Raw genomic sequence first — 17,937 nt, 5'->3', positions numbered from 1 at the left:
AGAGCTGGGGGGACCAGGAAAAGGAACGGTGATAGAATTTTTATTAGAATCACAACATCGTTAAGGTTGGAAAAAACCTTTAAGGTCCCCAATCCAACCCCAACCCACCCCACCATGTGCATAACCACAGCCTTCAGTACCACATCTCCACGGTTCCCTGTGCCACTGCATCGCTGCTCTTTTTGAAATTTTTCTTAATATCCAACCTGAACTTCCCCCAGTGCATTTTAAGGCCATCACCTCTCACCCTATCGCTGTTACCTGGGAGCAGAGGCCAACCCCCATCCCCACCACCTGCTTTCAGGCAGCTGCAGGCAGCAGTGATGCCTCCCCTGAGCTCTGCCCCACTCTGACCCATCCCAGCTCCCCCAGCTGCTCCCATCAGACGCATGCTCCACAGCCCTCACAGCTCCATTCCTTCTCTGAACGCACTCCAGGGCCTCCACGTCTTTCTTGCAGTGAGAGCCCAGCACTGAACGCAGCACTGAATGCAGCCTCACCAGGGCCAGCACAGAGGGACGGGCAGCTCCTGCTCTGCCGGCTGCAGCACTGCTGACACAAGCCAGGATGCCGTTGGCCTTCTTGGCCCCCTGGGCACGCTGCTGGCTCATGGTCAGTGGGTATCAGCTCACACCCCCACATGCTTTTCCTGCATGCATCTTTCCAGCCATTCTGCCCCAGGCCCATAGCACTGCATGGGGCAGTTGTGACCCAAGTGCAGGACCCGGCACTTGGTCCTGTTGCAGCTCATCCCGTTGGCCTCTGCCCATTGATCAGCCCGTCCACATCCCTCTGTGGGGCCTTCCTACCCTCAGGCAACTCTCTCCAAACTCATACTCTGTTTTCCATTGCATGCACAGGAGCTGGTGAGAGGAGCTGTGACTAATATTCAAAGAGTGGGCTGCATGATGCTGGCGCATGGCACAGGGATGCAGCCCACCCAGCAGTACCTGCAGAGGTTCTTCCTTGGCAGGTGAAAGAGATGGTGCCGTGCTGCTTGTGTCTTGCTGATAAGACAAGGGGGAATGGCTTTAAACTAAAAGAGAGGAGATGTAGATTAGATGCGAGATGGAAATTCTTCACCCAGAGGGCAGTGAGGTGCTGCACTGCTGCCCAGAGCTGTGGGTGCCCCTCCCTGGAGGTGCCCCAGGCCGTGGATGGACTCTGGGCAGCCTCAGCTGGTGCCCAATTTAGTGGCTGGCAACCTTGCCTGTGGCAGGCAGTTGGAAACAGATTATTTTTGATGTCCCTTCCAACCCAACCCATTCTATTACTTTCCAATTTTACAAGTCTGTGAAATCCTGATGAAGGTGTTGCTGATACAGCCCCACATCTGGAGCTGAGGACTCGAAGCGGTGCTTCCAGTGCATCATCATCCACAGCACTGCTGTGAAAACATTCATTTGGGAAGGCTGGATCTCCAAGTGCCACAGCAGCAGCCATGCTCACCCCAAACGGTTCACTCTGCCCACTGTTACCCATTTCTCAGGATTTTCTCTAATTAAGAAAATTCCAACAAGTATCTCAGAAGCCACCCAGAACTCAGCAGAGGATAGAGAAAGTGAAAGCAGGAGGCAGTGCTGCAGTTTTGTTGCCTAGACAGCAATCTGATGGCTCAGTGCTGTGTTATATGGGTCACATTAAGGCCTTAATCTTAGGACAAACTCCAAAGTCACTGAACAGTCCTGGCACGCAGGCAGGCTCTGCTCCACTGTGGCCAAGTGCCGGAGAGGTGAGGTCCCCTCACTGGTAGGGCTGCATCTGGGGACCTGTGTGCAGTTCTGGGTCCTGCAGCGTAGGGAGGCCTGGGCTGGAGAGAACACTGCAGAGCCACAGGGATGCTGACAGTGCAGCATTCCCAGAGAGGAGGAGAAGGGATCACGTTGCTCTTGGAGATGAGATGGGCAGAAAGAAGGGAATGGGTCAGAATGCAGAGTATTGACTGAGAGAGCAGCAAGGCCTTTTGGAGGAAGGTGTAGGGTCCATTCCTTCTCCAGGAAAGGGCTGGGAAACCCTAATTCAGAGACGGTTGTATTTCCTCTTCTTGGAAAGAATTCTGACACCCGCGCGATGTAATTCTTGTGTTTTCCTCCTCCAGAGGTCTCAGTCTCTCTCTCCATGTATCCCACCCTGCACCAGTGGAACAGAGCAGGGCGAATAGCAGAGCAAATCGCAACCTGCAGCTGAACTGCCAGGCAATACCTCGTGGCTCTCCCTGCCCATCCCTGCACGGCCACACTTTCTTCACTCCCCACGGCCGCCTGGGGAGCCCCGGGACAAGGGCACCCTCTGGAGACTGGAGAAGAGTCAGCAGCAAAACTCCCTGCTTCTCCAATCACTTCTTGGTCATTGCTGTCACGTTTTATTGCGCCCTCTGACATCAGTGCTGCCACAGGACGAGGTGGCTGGGCTTCTCTGGGGACGGCAGAAACTGCAGGGAGCACAGCAGCATCTTCCTTCAAAGAAAGAAACACACTGATCCTTTGAAGACCAACGCAAGCTGTGATCTGTATGGGAAACGCTGCTTTGCACCGGCGGGCTGATGGTGTAATGGATGGAACGGCTGCATCCAGGAGTGGCCGACAAGGGGGATGGAACCAGTCAGAGCCTTCTGGCTTCCTACTGGTCCGTGCCGTAACTGAAGCACATTTGAGACTGTTTCGTGCTCAGAGGGCCGACTTGATGTATCTGCTGCTACGTGCCTGCTGCACAAAGCTTTCCCCTGCCGTGTGCTTCCACAGCAGCAGGACAGCTCTGCACCTCTGGGCTCCCTGACCCTGCACTGGGTGCACCTGGGATTTGGGGCTGTCATTTAAAGCCATTCACAAGGACACATTTGCTTTTCCAGACTGCAGACAAACAAAGCAGCTCATTAAAAACAACTCGCTCTAGCTTGCTGAAGAGGACCCGAAAGAAATGTAATATGGTGATATAACAAAGCTTTATCATTAGACAGCAGCTTAAGATTGAAGATGGCAAGGTGCACTTGGGCATTGGCTGCCTGGAGGGGAGGGCAGAGCGCACAGCCAGGGGGACACTTGGTCGGTTTTTCCAGCAGGACAATCTTTTTGTGTGCCGCTGAAATCCTTCAAATTATGTGTGTAGATGGCTCCAATCACAGCTCACAGCTCACAGCGCCCTCTGTTTTGAAGGTGAGAGAAGACATCCCCTCCCATTTCCAGTGGCTGAACTCCACTGCCCTTCGCAGCGCAGCACACAAGCTGTTAATTCATAGCTCCTTCCCAAACGCCTGTCCTATGGGAAAGCAGGGCTTCAGCAGAGGAAGCTTTTGAACACGGTGACCTGTGCGAGCACAGCAGAGACTTGAAATAGATGTTAACACTTGGGATAGTTCTTTGAATACAGATTTATTTTGATACTTGACAAGCGTTAAGCCTGAAGTACAGAAGGCAAAGAGTGGGAATTTGTGCAATCCTGATCGAGAGATTTTAATCTTTCTACAAGTGAAAGTTGTGTTGTTTGTCTGAAGTTAAAGATGTCAATCAGCTCACACAGCCATAGAGATGCATTGCAGTTTGGCTGTTTCACATTTTATCTGAGGCACATTGCACATCTGGAAACTCCAGGTTTTGGGAGCAACTGTTCTGATTATTAACACAATTAAAATGACCCGGATCTGAGCAAAAGAATAAAGGCTGAATTGAGGAGCAGAAGAGACCTACAGGAGGGAGAAGTGGAGGACGGCTCATTTTCTTCAGTAGCTGGGACACAAACCTCAGCAAAGACCCACGACGCATCAGGTCTGGCCATGGCACGTTTTACCTTTTCTACCCCTTTGCCGAGCAAGTCTTAGCCACAGGTTGGACAGAAAGGAAAGGAAAATGCAGCTAGCAGTAGGTAGCTGGTTTGATGAGGATGGCAGAAGCTCTGCAGTTGCCGCTGCACAGACCGCTCCACGTCAAGCCGCCCTTGAAATTGAGCCGTACGGAGTAACAGGACGAATACCACCAGCCGCCCCCATTGGCGGAGGCACAGTTCCCGCTGTTGGTGTCCTGATCCAAGTCCTTAGCAGAGAACTTCATGTTGTCGTGCACAGTGGCGGAATTGGCTAAAGCCATGGCATCCCCCGCTGTGCCCGCGTAGGAGCCCAGCCGCAGCCGGTAGCCCTGGGCCTCGTCCTCCACGCTGAAGAGGTTGTAGTCTGCAAACTTGACGTTGTTGGCGTTGTCTGAGATGACGAACCTGACCTGGTAGACCTTCTGCTTGGCGATCTGGTGGATGTACTCGGTGCCCAGCCAGTAGTCGCCGCGCACGTTCCCAAAGCCGTACTTGTAGGTGCTCCAGGACTCGGCCCAGGTGATGTCTGTGTTGTGGCTGTTCCTCTGGATGACCGTCCAGCCCCCGTCCGTCACGTTCATCTCGCAGTACACCACGAGGGGGTGCAGCCCTGAGGGCTGGATGATGTAGACGCCGCTGGGGCTGCCTGCAGAGAGCTCACTGCAGTCCTTGGGCCAACCTGGGGCAGGAGAGAGCATGCTTTAACAAAAGGCTGTGCAACAGAAAAAGAGCACGCCTTCATCTTGTGGAAGAACAGACGGACAACTGGCCAGAGCACCTCGCAGATTCTCAGCTGTCCCAGCCCAGAGAGGTCAATGCGCTCTCCTGACAGTGCGACTGGGTTGGCCTCAGACCTTTGCTCATCTTCTCCAACAGGACCTGGCAGGAGGTGGCCCCAAGGGAAGGGCAACAGTCCCACTGGACCATGCTGGTATCAGACTCGGAGAACAATATAGATGTTGAAAGGGGCTGTGTGGCTAAAACAGAATTGGACTGGACAGGGATGTGAAAAGGACCTTGCCCCTTCCTGTGGCTGAGGAGAGAGAACAGCCTCTGCCAGCACACAGGTGCCTTCATCACCTGCATGGTGCACATACACACACACACACACACGAGCACTGCAGCCTGTGCTGGGCACTTCCTCACCTCTGTCAGCATTAAACCTGGAGTGGGGTTGGGGTGAGAGATGCTGTGAGGCCCTTTTCCACACAGAGTGGCACTGGACCCACCCCATACTGGCCAGTGTGGCAGGAGAGAGGGGAATCTAATAAGACCCCGTCGAAGAAGACAGAGGTGCATCCCATCGCACACCTGCAGTTGGATATTAGTAAGGGACACAGAGCAGCACGCTCTACCTGAGCACACGACGCCTGCATCCTCGCTGTGCCTGCAGTTGTGTTGTCCCCAGGCCCTCAGCGTGCACTGAGTGAGGAGGCTCTCGTTCCCAATGCAGTTCACATCATCCAGCCAAATAGGTCCGGATCCACTTCCAAAGAAAGCTTGAGATGGAGCTGACACTGCTTCCCCGCAGCCAAGCTGCCTACAGACCACAGAGGCATCTTTCAGGTCCCAGCCGTCGTCACACACCGTTCCCCACTCATTGTGGTACCAGACCTCCATCCGTCCAGAGCAGGGTTTGGAGCCATTCACCAGGCGGATCTTACCTGTGACATGGAAACCAACAGCACGGAGAAGAGTTGGAAGAAGTAGGGAAGATCCAGCAAAGCTGGAACTCAGATCAGGAGATGCTTTCTGTCTCCAGAGGTGGAGCCCAAGCAGTAAGATGTAAAGCCTTAACACCTCCTAGATGGAGAAGGCGCCTTTATCTTCTAAAGTCCCCATTTCCAAATATTTTTGCTGCGTTAGAGATTGGGCATGGCATTGCAATCTGTGCCTCCAGCCAAATGGGTATCAGTCATGCTCTTCTACCACTGGTGGCACTTGGTGCTATTTGTGGACCCGATTTTCCCTACCCCAGACCACTGTGGCCTGCAGAGGTTTTCTGACCTGCTTGCTGAGCCAGCCCAACTTCCACCTCCCTGCAGGACCAACCTTCCCCGTCCTACCAGACAGAGAGAGGGCAGGACATCTGTGCAGGGGCCCGAGCATGGTTCTGCCTGCAGAGATGAAGGCCTTTCGTGTACCTACCGTCTGTCAGCACGCTGAGAGCTGATGGACTGCTATTTGAGACAGATCGACTGAGGAGGGTCAGGTCTTGGGCAGCACCAGTGAGACTCAGGGCAGGCAGGGCCACCACACAGGCAAGCAGCAGGAGGGGAGCACACTGGGAAGCTGTGGGAAGAAGGGACAAGGTGAGTGTAGAGCACAGTTCCACTGCTGTTGTGAAGTACCTGGTGCCATCCTATTGCCCTGGCAGCCAGTCCTCCATCCACAGGAGCAAAGGGAGGGCTCTGCTGGTGCAGTGGGTTTAGAGGGGGCAACCCACCCTGCTCTTCACACGCACTCACCCATGCTGCCTCCACAGAAACACTCAGAAGCCCAGGATGTGTCTGGAGACACGCTTTGAACCACAGGATTTATAGCTGCAGATGCTGGGGAGGAGTGCGGCTGACGCTGCCCCAGGGCCGGTCCTGTGCTCACCTTGGGGCACACAGATGACTGCCAGTAACAGGGCTGTAACCCAAACGGTCACTTCCCCACAGCAGGCAGATTGATCTTCTCTGATAAGAGCCTTTATCAGGACCAAAGCAAATATCGCTCCAGCTGCAGAGTGGCAAGCAAGTTCTTAGAAAAGCTCATCGGTGCGCTTCCCTGTGTGCCATGCAGGTCTCCTGTGCACATACCAACTGCTTTCCAAGATGTTTGCTCAGCTCCCTCCTGTCGCTTCAGTGTTCATGCTGGAGATGCAGCCCCGCTCAGTGCAGTGCCCTGTCATGCCAGAGTCTCTCCTGCTGGATCTGTGCCGAGGTGGCGAGGAGCTGGGTGCAGTGAGATCCCTTCTGGAACGAACATGTTGTGTGGCTCAACGGGAGTCCAGCAGGCATGAAGCAGAACCAAAACGATGGTGGAAATGGTCTACCTTGTCATATCAGGGGCCAGCTGAAACACAAGACTGTTTGTATCCCACTGTCAGATCCCAAGCATCACCCTGGGGAGCACCTGGTGCCAGGAGAATCTCCTTCTCCTTAGGCAGAGTGTGCAGAATTGAATTGTGTTGCTTGCATGGAGAAGTCCAGATCTCCTCAGGAAATCTCCAGAGCTGTTCCTGGGCACCAGCTTGCAGCTCAGCCACTGGATCAGAGCAACCAGGGAGATTTCCAGAAAGTTACTGTGTGAATCAAAAAATGGGATGTTTTCCCACCTGCATGATCTCTTACATGATGTTTCAAAATCACTTTCGCACAGATGAGATGGTTGAACAGCATCTCTGATAGGGATGGGACATTATCCATGCCCAGCATTTCATGGTTCTTGATGGGTCCGTGTGGATGCCACAAGTCACCAGATCTTTGATCACTGGGGTGGCCATGAAGCCACGCCAGGCTCGCAAAAGTCCCATCCAAGGAGCCAGGAGTCTCTGACCCGTGGAGGATCATGAGGAAGATGACGAACTTTTAGAGTTCTGAAGGGCACGGTGTGCCTGGAATTGCCTCTCTGCCAAAATCCAAGCTAAGAAAAATGACAGAATGAGTTCTCCAGAACTCAGTCTGCTCTCCAGAGGCACCATGCCCATAGCCATAGGGCAGCTCACCCACCAGCACAGGCTCTGCTTCGCACCCCTGCACAGTGCTGGAGCAACAAATTCAGAGGGAGTCGATCCCCAGTGTGACTGCAGAGAGGACGAGGAGCTGTGTGCTGATGGCGAGATACAATCCCCTGTTGTACAGGTAGCTCTTGCCCTTGACAATTTCCTTTTCCTTACTGGCCTCTGGAGCATCTGCAATAGGGAAAATGCCTGTCTCCCAGCTGCGAGCTGTGAGTGGTCCCATTTCCCCACAGGAAACCTCAAAGCACATCCCCTAAGGAAACACCGATGTTTGTGCTGTCAAGTAGTTGTGCAAACACATAAAATTTTACTGCGATATAAATGCCACATTCTGTGCTTTCTTATGGTGTTATAAAGAGGGATTCGATTTGTTTAAAGCAAACATTAATGTATCGGGAAGATAGGACTAAAAATCCACTATCATCTGAGTATGGGCCAGAACTAAGTTCTCGTGATAACCTACAGGCTCTATGAGCATCTGCACGATGAGGAAGGGGCTTTTGGTTCCAATCTCACTCATGGAGGAACCTCTCCTTCCTCTTAGGCTTCGATGGATTCAATGCCTGCAAGCGCAGTTATTGAAAAGCAGTATTTATGACCATGTTGCTATTTCCTGATCCTTAATTCAGAAGACAAAGCTTGCCTTCTTATCTGCATATGTTCTGCTGGTCCCTTTTTGCACGGGTGCTGCAGCACTTTCCTGTACCATCGTCCTTTCCTGTTTCCTTGGCCAGTTTCCTCTGCCAAGGGCATCACTGGAGTTGGAAGGGACCCCTAAAGGCCATCAGGTCCCACTCCCTGCAGTGCACAGGGACCCCCACAGCTCCATCAGTGCTCAGAGCCCCTGCAGCCTGACCTTGGCTGTCTGCAGGGATGGGGCACCATCGCCTCTCTGGGCAACCTGTGCAGTGTCTCACTGCCCTTAGTGTACAAATCTTATTCCTTGCATCCTATCTAAATCTCCCCTCTCTTAGTTGGAAACCATTCCCCCTGTCCTGTCACAACAGACCCCACTAAAGAGTCTGTCCTCTTCTTTCTCCCAGCAGAGGGACAGGTTGGAATGTGGCTTTTGAAAAGTGGCACTGGCACCAGGCTGAGAGTGACAAGGGCTGTTTGGGGATGGAATCTTACTGGGGTTGAAACTCAAAATGTTGGCTGGGATCTCTAGTCATATCTCTCCCTCTCCCTGCACGCTGACCACCGCGCTGTCCCCCAGCTGTGCAGGGTTATCTGCACATCCCAAACCACGTTTAATGACACTGCAGTGCAGCAGCTATGCTGAGCTTTGGTCCCATTCCACAGCCAAACTTCTGCCACGTTCTCCTGGATGGACTCTCCTCACTGGGTTTGCGTGCATCACCCCACAGCACAGCAGATGTGAGGTCGCTGTGGGGTGATGGGTTCACAAGGACACGACACGAGGTTGTTTGAGTTTACCATCTTCATTGATTGTCAGAGCTCACCAGCTTTATTGGCTGCTGGAGGTAGCCAGCTTTATTGGTAAGGTTCAGCTCTCCAGAAATATCTTTCACATTCCAAGCCCACACACAGAAGATGATACAGATGTCACCCCGCGGCCATCTTCCAAAGAGGCACTTCTAACACCCTTTTACTTCCAAGCCAGTGAATTTTCATCTGCACTCACAGTATGTGCAGCCCTGCAGCGATGTGGGTGCCAGGTTTTATCAGTTTAACAAAACATTGCTTCTTTGCAGTGCTCCAGCACTTGATCACAGCAGCCTCTTCCCTTCTCTCTGCCTGCAGATAGGAACTATTTGAGGTCAAGGCTGCATCTCACAGCTCCCCAGGTGGTAGGCAGCAATGTGACTTTTCTTTCTGCTCTGTCCCATTAATCTGAGAACAGCTCCAGCCCTGCTGCTCTATCAGGGCTCAGCCAAGCCCCAGCTGAGCGTGAACAAAGTTCAAGTTCATTCTGCCTAGCAGACCCTCAGCATGGCAAAACCGCAGTGGATGTGTGGGGATCTGCATTAAGCAGACCTGGAGGAAGTGGGTGAGGTAATGCCAACAGAAACAGACCAGTCCCTAATTTCAGAATGGATTTTGATTAGCTAAACACTCCACCTTTTGGTGGAGGCAAACAGCTCATGTTGTTGGGAAGAAACCGGGAATCAGCAGAATTAACTCCAGGCTGGAGGCAGGAGAGCTCCAGCGCAAGGCCAGCAGACCCAGCAGAGCAAAGCAGCCTCCCTGGTCAGCAAGGAGCCTGCCCAGTGCAACAGGGAAAGAGCAGTGATGCTGGCACGCCTGGGGACAACACCTCCAAGCAAAGGGAAGGAGCAGAGCCACGCAGCTCATCCTCACTTCAGAACCCTGCCTGGTGGGCACGAACCTCACGTCAGGGGTGGCAGAAATCCACCTGGGAAAACCATGGCCCAGTCTCCTGGGAATACATCAAAGCAGCGTCAGTCATCTAATAGGATAAGTAACATCAGCTGTTACACAGAGGAGCCCTAATGGGATACTGCGCTGTGCTGCAGACGGTTTGATGTATCTGGGCCACTGCTCGCTAAATCCTCCCTGAAGTCTCCTCTTCTGTGGCTGTTCTGGCTCCAGAATTAATTGGCTCTCTCCTTTTTATCAGAAAGATGGGCCCTGGGCTACCTGCAGCTCCGGGCGCAATGCACTGAGGGCCCCATGCTGCCTCCCAGCAAACGTGGGCACGGTGGGTGGGAACTCTGGCCCCCAACCCAGGGCAATGGGCCCGGGGATGGTGCTGCAGGACAGTGGGGTTGCCAGCAGCTGCAAGAGCAGAGGGGGCTGAGTCATGGGAAGGAGGGGAAGGTGACACAGGAACAACTGCTCATCACTTGTCATGCTGCAGAAAGACAAGAGGAGAGAGTTTTCAGGTGCAGATACCGAGAACAGCTGAATAATCCCCATCCCTGAAGTGCTCAGGAAACGTTTAGATGTTGTACTGAGGGACGCGGCTTAGTGGCAAATATTGGTGATAGGCGGACTGTTGGATGGTGATCTTAGAGCTCTTTTCCAACCTTGGTGATTCTACGATTCTGTGATACTGTAATGTGGTGTCCAGAGTCCCGTGAATTCAAGGGTTCATCAGGGAGAAAAGGAAAGAAAAGAAATGCCCCAAGGAAGTGCAAGAAGCCAGCAGATCTGCGAGCCAAAGCCCGTGTTTGGGAGCCAGCAGCATGGCTCCAGCACACTTCACTGGCTGCCTGCTCCTGTGGGTCACCAGCTCCCCAGGCTCACGTTCTAAACACACATCTGTCCAACCTGCAGCTCTGCTTCTGTCTCTATAAAGGGTAATATGAGAACATCCTCCGAGAGGCAGTTCTATCTCCTTCTTGTATTCAATTCATTTGCTCACATAAATCCTTTTAGTCACACCAGGATTTAAAAGGAAGGCTGTTCCAGATGAATGCAAACATTTCTATTTCCTTTACCTACATCTTCCAACTTTAAAACTGCTTGTTAATGCCAGTGCTTCTTACAGCCCTCAGCCTGAGGAAGGCAACAATGGAAGAACTGATGGGTCAGGGAGGAACAGGTTGCCTTCTTGTCCTGAGTTTGCAAAGGAATCTCAAAATAACAACTTGTCCAGCTAATAGGGAGGGAATCCTTGCTAAATGGTTCTCTACAGTAGCCATTCCAGGCAGGTTTTTGGATGCTGTCTGTACATGGAGTCATCTCATGCTCATCTATGGGTGATTGCATAGAGGCACTGATCTTATGCATTTGCAAAGAAACATTTGGAAAGAAGATGTTAGACTTGCAAGAGTTTGAAGAACATTTGCCATCCACTAGAAAAGTGACAAAGAAATAACTGGTAACTTCAGTTAACTTCATGTAAACATTTTCTGAGTTTAAAGAGTGAAGACTACAGAGCTTTTATTAAAGAATGGAATTTAAATAAAGGAACTTAGAGCTGCTGCTTTTGTGATTTTAAAGAGAAAAGGGATGAAGAATCCTCATTTCCCAAGGGAGCTTACAGCTCAGCAGCATGACTGCCACTGGCACTCCTTGCACTGCAAAGCAGAGCACTGCAACAGCCTTTTGCACCAGAGTGGAAAAGGGAAAGTCCTGTTTTTGCCCTATGAACAATCCTGGCAAGTTTTCATTCTTGCTTTGAAGGTCAGTTCTTTCCCTTGCTGATTTCTCTTACAAGGGAACTCCTCATCTGAGAAGATGCTCTTTTTGGTGAAACCCACTGGGCACAGCTGTCCCCACAGGTACCAGCTCTGTTTGTGGCACGTTTGCCATTTGAAGTCTCCTTGCAGTGGCTCTGTGCAGCACCACCTCACCACCACCAACACTGACTGCTTCTTTCAAGGAGAAGAATAAAGGGAAGAGGAATTTTGAAGCTGCAGCCCAGGACATGCAGCTGGGAGGTGGCACACATCGGTCGTGCCCATGGAGATGGCACCCTGGCTGGCACATCACTTACCCACCCCTTGCTGAGAAAGAACAGAGATTGGTTCAACCATGGGTTCCCTTGATAGGTTCAACTTTCTGCCTTGCAAACATCAAAGAAATCCAAATAAAATAAATTTTAGTGCCTCCTGATCTGTAAGAGCAAAGACAAATTGCAGTAATCCTGAATTTCCCACCATATGTATCATATCCTCACCTAGTACCTACTCAGTACCTAGAGTAGGAGGATGATGAGAACTAGATCCCAAGCTGTTGCTGCCAATGTCCAGCAGTCTCTGTGAAGGGCTGCACTTCCCGGGCTGCACATCCAGGACTCGCCTCCCAACCGCAGTGTCTCTTGTTCAGCTCAGAATAGGATAGAGCACCAGTCACTGCAAACAGAGCCCTTTCCCTCCCCAGCAGAGCCAAACACACAGCCGACGAGTCGGGATCCTTTTCCAGTAAATGACGGGCGCCGGCTGGGGACTGCCTGCATATCTTGTCCGAATGCAGGACTGCCATCTCCTGGGCAACCGGGAAACTCGGTCTGCAGCAGCCCCTGGAAACCATCCCCAAACAGTTTTGATGTCATGTGGTCGAGAATGTGTGGATATGATGGGTACTGGGATGGAGGCACGGCCCAGTGAGGGGCACAGAGGGCAGCAGATCTCCCCACCTCTCCATGGGCTCTGCCTTCTTGGCCCAACCTTTGGTGTGCCCCAGGTCTGCACCTGATGCCCAAGATCCCACCACCTACCAGCAGTCATTGAACCCATGCTTTCTCCTCCTCACCTTCCCCTGCAGCCCAGGGTGGCAGGTACGAGACACGAGGAACTCCAACCCAAGCAGCTGGTGTACGACAAAGCTGAAAGCAATGAAAACAAGTCCTACAAGATGCCCCATGCCATTCTCTTCCACCGGCTGCAACCCCACTGCTTTGAAAATAACTCCTACAGCTCCTACAGCATCTCACAGAGGTAATGGGAAACCTCAACAGCAGTTCCTAAACTCACCACTGGATTTATGGCATTAATCTCAGTTCTGGCAGCAGCAGCCAGTAAGGGCAAGCATAAACATAACAAAGCTTTTTTCTTTCTCAGTAGTGGTCTATTAATGTATTAATCTCTCTCTGCTTGGTGTGGTGAGGTGGCAGCAGGAAGGCAGGAAGCCAGTGGGCTGATGCACCTGGGACCTCTCTGGCAACACAGAAGCATCTGGGCTGGATCTGATTTCTGCTGTCACTACAGTACCATCTCCTTTCTCCAAGCATACTGTTTGATCCATGCATTGCAGCTGGTGGAGAGAGAAAGAGATGCCTTTGTAGCTACATCCAGTGCTGGGCATCACTGCATTACCAAATTCTCCAGCCTGTTAAACAACCATATAAAAATATTCACTGATTTCTGCATGTCAAAGGATACTCAAAGCACAGAACTCTCTGCTTCATAGAATCATAGAATCATTAAGGTTGGAAAAAACCTCTAAGATCACTAAGAGCAACCCCAATGCACCCACCATGTCTATCACCACATCCCTCGGTGCCACATCTCCGTGGCTCTGAACACCTCCATGGACGGTGACCCCATCAGCTGTGCCTCTGAGCGCGATGCTGATGCTCTTAGATGCTGCAGAAATGGACAACAGCTCTGGCTCAGTTGCTCAAGCTCTGGTCCCAGTTCTTACGTCCGCATGAGCCAAACCCCACACCTGTATGGGTGGAAGCACAGGGGTTCGGGTGCCTCACAGCTGGCAAGGAGCAGAAGGATGGGGAAAAAAAGCAGCCTGGAGAGCGGGCTCCCATGGCTGGAGACAGGGCAGAGGCCTGAGCTTTGCCTCAAGACTGGTCTTCCCATGGCCATCGGAGCTGTTCTGACTTACCCTGAACTGAACTGCATTTCTGACTAGGTTTGAGCTGCTAGATGGGATAGCTTCATTTATACATCATAGGGATCGCTAAGGGGAAGAAGTATTGGAGAAGCCATGAAAGTATCAAAATAAGCTGGCTTCTGCTACTCTTTCTCACCATAACATCTTCCATAGAAACACAGAGACTTCTCTGTCGGAAATAAAAGCTGCAGAATCGCATTTAAGCAGTCATAAAGTTTTTTTATACACACTTTTGCAGGAACAGAAAATTGACATTTTCTGACACCTTGGGTTACAGTGAGGCGCAGCACAAGGCAACTAATGGGAGCACTTGGCAGCAGCTTAGAACAGGTAACACAGCTCTGTGGCAATTTATCCGATTAATCACCTCCTGTATCACACTGAGGGAAGTTAGCGGTGAGTTACAAACCCTCCAGGGTCTTTTCATGCCGTGAGAGTGATGGGAAAAGGCTTCTGTGTTCCTGAGAGCCAGGCTATAAGCGAGCACCACTGAAAAGATCTCCATCAAACCAAAATGGGTTTTAGCTCATTCAGTCCAAAGGGAGAGCGTAAACTTTAATTAACTCAATAGCTGTCAAGAGCTTAGAGAGCTGCAGATTAATAGTGCTGGCACAAAGCTGCTGAGCATCAGCACTGCTGGCAGTCCTGCAGGCTTGCAGGGAGCAGCAGCTCCTGCTGACATTCTGGTGCCAGTGAGCTGCTTGGAAAAAGCCCAAGCCCAGAAAAGGTGGCAGCCCAGCCTGCTCAGTGCCACCTCCAGCAGGCTCCTCACGAGGGGCTGCACTGCAGCTTGGGAGTAGGAAGGACCTGGAAGCCTTCAGAGGACCAATTCTGTGTGGGTGCGGAACACGTAACGATCGGCTGTCTTAATTCTTGTCCCACCTCTGCACTCTGCCTGCCAGAAGTGAGCCTTTGTCCTAAATGCAGAGTGAGGGACAAGAAGTGACACCCCAGAGGTCAGTCTGAGTTCTGTGTTCTTGAAAGGTGCTTCAGCTCAGCATGCAAATGGACTTCCACTGAAGAATGGAATTTGACTGCTAAGGAACTTGGAAATTACTGGGGGAAAGATTTTGAAGAAAAAAAAAAAAAGCAACCACAAAACAAAACAAAACAAAACAAAACCAAACAGTGTTCAGTTTGAGTGAAAAAATAAAATATGGGAAAAAAGAACGTTGGCAAACTGCACTCACAGCTCAGCTTCAGGGCCACGAAGAGGTGAAAGAGGGTCATTTTGCAGAGTGCAGCAAAAATAGGGGAGAGCCATCAGTATGGTTTCATAAGAGAACAAATTGCAATTTCAAGGCTGTTGGGAATATGTGAAGGCTCTCTGCATATCGTCCAGAATACACAACACAGGGAAATGGCATGGGTTCATTTGGGTTAAGTAAGTGGGGGACTGGCACTGCAAGGGTCAGCAGAAAATACTGTTTTATGGTGATGGTAACCAGGAAGGCTCTTTGCAGCGCAGCAAGGTCACTCCTGCAGCTGGAAGGGTGCAAAAATCCATTTCACCATTGACTGACACAAGCTGGTGGCTTCTTGATGTCTGTGAGTCAGCATGGCACTGCCCTGCAGCATGCTGGGTTTTCTCATTTGTATGAAAGCACACGTTGCAGAGGACGGTGCTGTTTCCTCAGCACAAAGGTGCTCAGCTCCAGCAGCAGGTGCTCTGGAAGTCTGGAAGTCTGCAGTGGGGATATTTCAAGCTGGGCCGAAGAGAAGACTACAGAGGGAAGTATCTGAATGCTTGCAGGAGACGCATATATGGATCCACAGATGGGAAACCCAGCGCCCACTGGAGGCGAAGCCACTGCAGAGCGACTGCAGGAGTAGGTGCGGCAGAAGCAGCCACGTAGTGACAGCTACAGCAGTAAGAAGGAAAGCAGCCAGCAGCAGGGTGGTAGCCACGACACGGCTCTCTTGCTGTGCTCAGCAGGAGATGCAGCCACAGGAACTGCGCAGATACTCAGAAAGATAGTGTTGAATTATTTTGAATGAATTATACAAGGGAGCCGCTTGCTCTTCAACAGCATAATCTCTGGATTTAAACATGAATAGATAAGGGTCACTGAGGGAGGGATATTGATATCATCTGACCATACCCAAATGCTGCAACATTCAGCAAACTTCCAGCTCTACTGCCTTGTTGCTCTGACCCACTCTTTGCAGCCCTGTCATCAGAATGGGGCTGCAGAGATAAGAGCTGCCGTGCCACACACACTGCCTTCTGCAAACACCGTATCCAACACAACTCAGCTCACATCACACAATGCCCATTAGTCATGTTGTGATCCACAAAGGCACCCAGGCTCTTCTGTTATTTCCAGCCAAGTGGAAATACTTGGTAATACACTGGAAAAACTATTTAAAAGTTTCTTCATTTCAAGAGTTTGTACTCTGTGCTGCTTTGATTGCTCTGAATCAAACCCATCCTGACCATCCTGTCTGACTCTGCACTCACACACTCCCATCCTTGTACGTCATGTGATGCCTTAATAGAAGCTTGTTCCCTAGAACCAATTCCATTCCTCAGGAACCTTTCTCCACCTCCAATAAATTGTAACCTTCTATTTAGCTAGTTACACAGTTCTTGCATATCAATCTAAAATATTACTTTTGAAAACAATCACATTAACTTTTAAGGAAGTGGCATCACAATTTACATTTTTTTCATGTATTTTTCCTGTCCTTTCACAGAGGCTTGGCTGGAGCCAGATGGCCAAAAACCAAACCAGTAAGAATGAGAATTGTTTGATCTGTGGAGGCAGAGAGGCCTCCACCTTTAGGGCCCCAGATTAGAGCCCCAGACGCTGGCATACAGGGAACACTTTACCTCTGAGTGCTTTGGCTGAAGGCTTGCAAGTTGAAGATGAGGGAACCCTTGCTGTTAGTTGCTGTTCTCTCAGTACTGGAGGAAACCATTTGTCATGGTTTTATGATTTTTGGTCATCAGTATTCCACACCATAACATCATGTAATGCATTGGGGGTGGGGTTTGATATCTGCCGAATGTTCGTCCGTCGGAGAAGAACTACTTTTCCCCAGGAGACTTTGCGGTCAGCAAGGGGATATAACTCCAAGCAAGGTCACCTGATTCTTCTTCTTTGCCTGCTCTTCGCTGTCTGCGCTTCGCTATCTGCGCTTCGCCGCCTGCGCTTCGCCGCCTGCGCTTCGCCATCTGTACTTCAGTCACTCAACTGGACTGCACTTCTCACCCCAGCATTGTGGTGAGGTCTATACAATTCAAACAGACTCTCTCTCTCTCTCATTGTATTTTACTAATACTATATTTAGTAAAATCATTTGTTTCACCTCAGATCAGTGCTGTTGTTTTCAAGTATTTTGGGGTCCCCTGCTTCCCCTTTCCCAGAGGCGCGGATCCGCAGATCCCTCCGCCCTGCTGGTCACGGAACTGGGCCGGACCAGCCCATAAACCGTTGACACCATTACAACAAAGCACTAACTCCCATGTTTCATGCAGTGCTTTTTCAGAGGAGATGCACAATGGAATGATGTCATCACTGGCTGAGGAGATGAGGAGAGGTGGTGCATGCCATGTACCTCAACTGCAGCAAGGCTTTTTACACTGTCTCCCACAAACATCCTTGTAATGAAGCTCAGGAACTGTGGGATAGACAGGCAGACAGTGAGATGGATGCAGAACTGCTGAGTGGCAGAGCTCAGAGAGCTGCTATTGGTGGCACAGAGTGCAGTCAGAGGCTGTAACCAGCAGTGTTCTCCAGGGGTTGGTGCTGGGCCCAGTCTTGTTCAATACCCTCATCAGTGACCTGGATGAAGGGACAGAGTACGTCCTCAGCAAATTTGCTGATGATGCAACACTGGGATGAACAGCTGACACATCAGAAGGCCGTGCTGCCATTCAGCAAGACCTGGGTAGGCTGAGAGTTGGGTGGAGAGGAACCTGATGAGGTTCAACAAGGGCAGGTGTAGGTGCTACACGTGGGAGGAATAACCCCACACATCAGTATAGGGCAAGGGCTGAGCTGCTGGAGAGGAGCTCTGCAGAGGACTTAGGGGTCCTAATGGCCACCAGGCTGACATGAGCCAGCGGTGCATCCTGGTGGCAAGACGGCCAATGGTGTCCTGGGGTGCACCACATACAGCACGGCCAA

General features: G+C 51.2%; 1 protein-coding gene across 1 annotated transcript; it reads right to left on the bottom strand.

Annotated features, from left to right (window-relative positions):
* Nucleotides 1-1,819: 1,819 nt before the first annotated feature.
* LOC125703003 (fibrinogen-like protein 1-like protein) lies at nt 1,820-17,568 on the bottom strand. The gene is made up of 5 exons (XM_048966939.1): nt 16,638-17,568; nt 6,267-13,210; nt 5,947-6,090; nt 5,154-5,462; nt 1,820-4,477 (listed from the first exon to the last, which is right to left on the bottom strand). The coding sequence occupies exons 2-5, from the start codon at nt 6,268-6,270 to the stop codon at nt 3,849-3,851; spliced, it is 1,086 nt and encodes a 361-aa protein (XP_048822896.1). The 5' UTR covers nt 6,271-13,210; nt 16,638-17,568; the 3' UTR covers nt 1,820-3,848.
* Between the last annotated feature and the right edge of the window lie 369 nt (nt 17,569-17,937).

The sequence above is a fragment of the Lagopus muta genome, chromosome 20, assembly GCF_023343835.1.
Source record: "Lagopus muta isolate bLagMut1 chromosome 20, bLagMut1 primary, whole genome shotgun sequence".
Taxonomy (NCBI): domain Eukaryota; kingdom Metazoa; phylum Chordata; class Aves; order Galliformes; family Phasianidae; genus Lagopus; species Lagopus muta.
The sequence above is the reverse complement of the archived record's forward strand: the minus strand, read 5'-3'. Positions and strand labels throughout refer to the sequence as shown.

Bases quoted from the DNA above. Each gene is read 5' to 3' on its own strand.
- LOC125703003 (XM_048966939.1), bottom strand. The intron at 5,463-5,946 runs GTAGGTACACGA...TCCATGTCACAG, and splicing joins TCTCAGCGTGCTGACAGACG to GTAAGATCCGCCTGGTGAAT. The intron at 4,478-5,153 runs GTAGAGCGTGCT...CTCCTGCCCCAG, and splicing joins TGCAGGCGTCGTGTGCTCAG to GTTGGCCCAAGGACTGCAGT.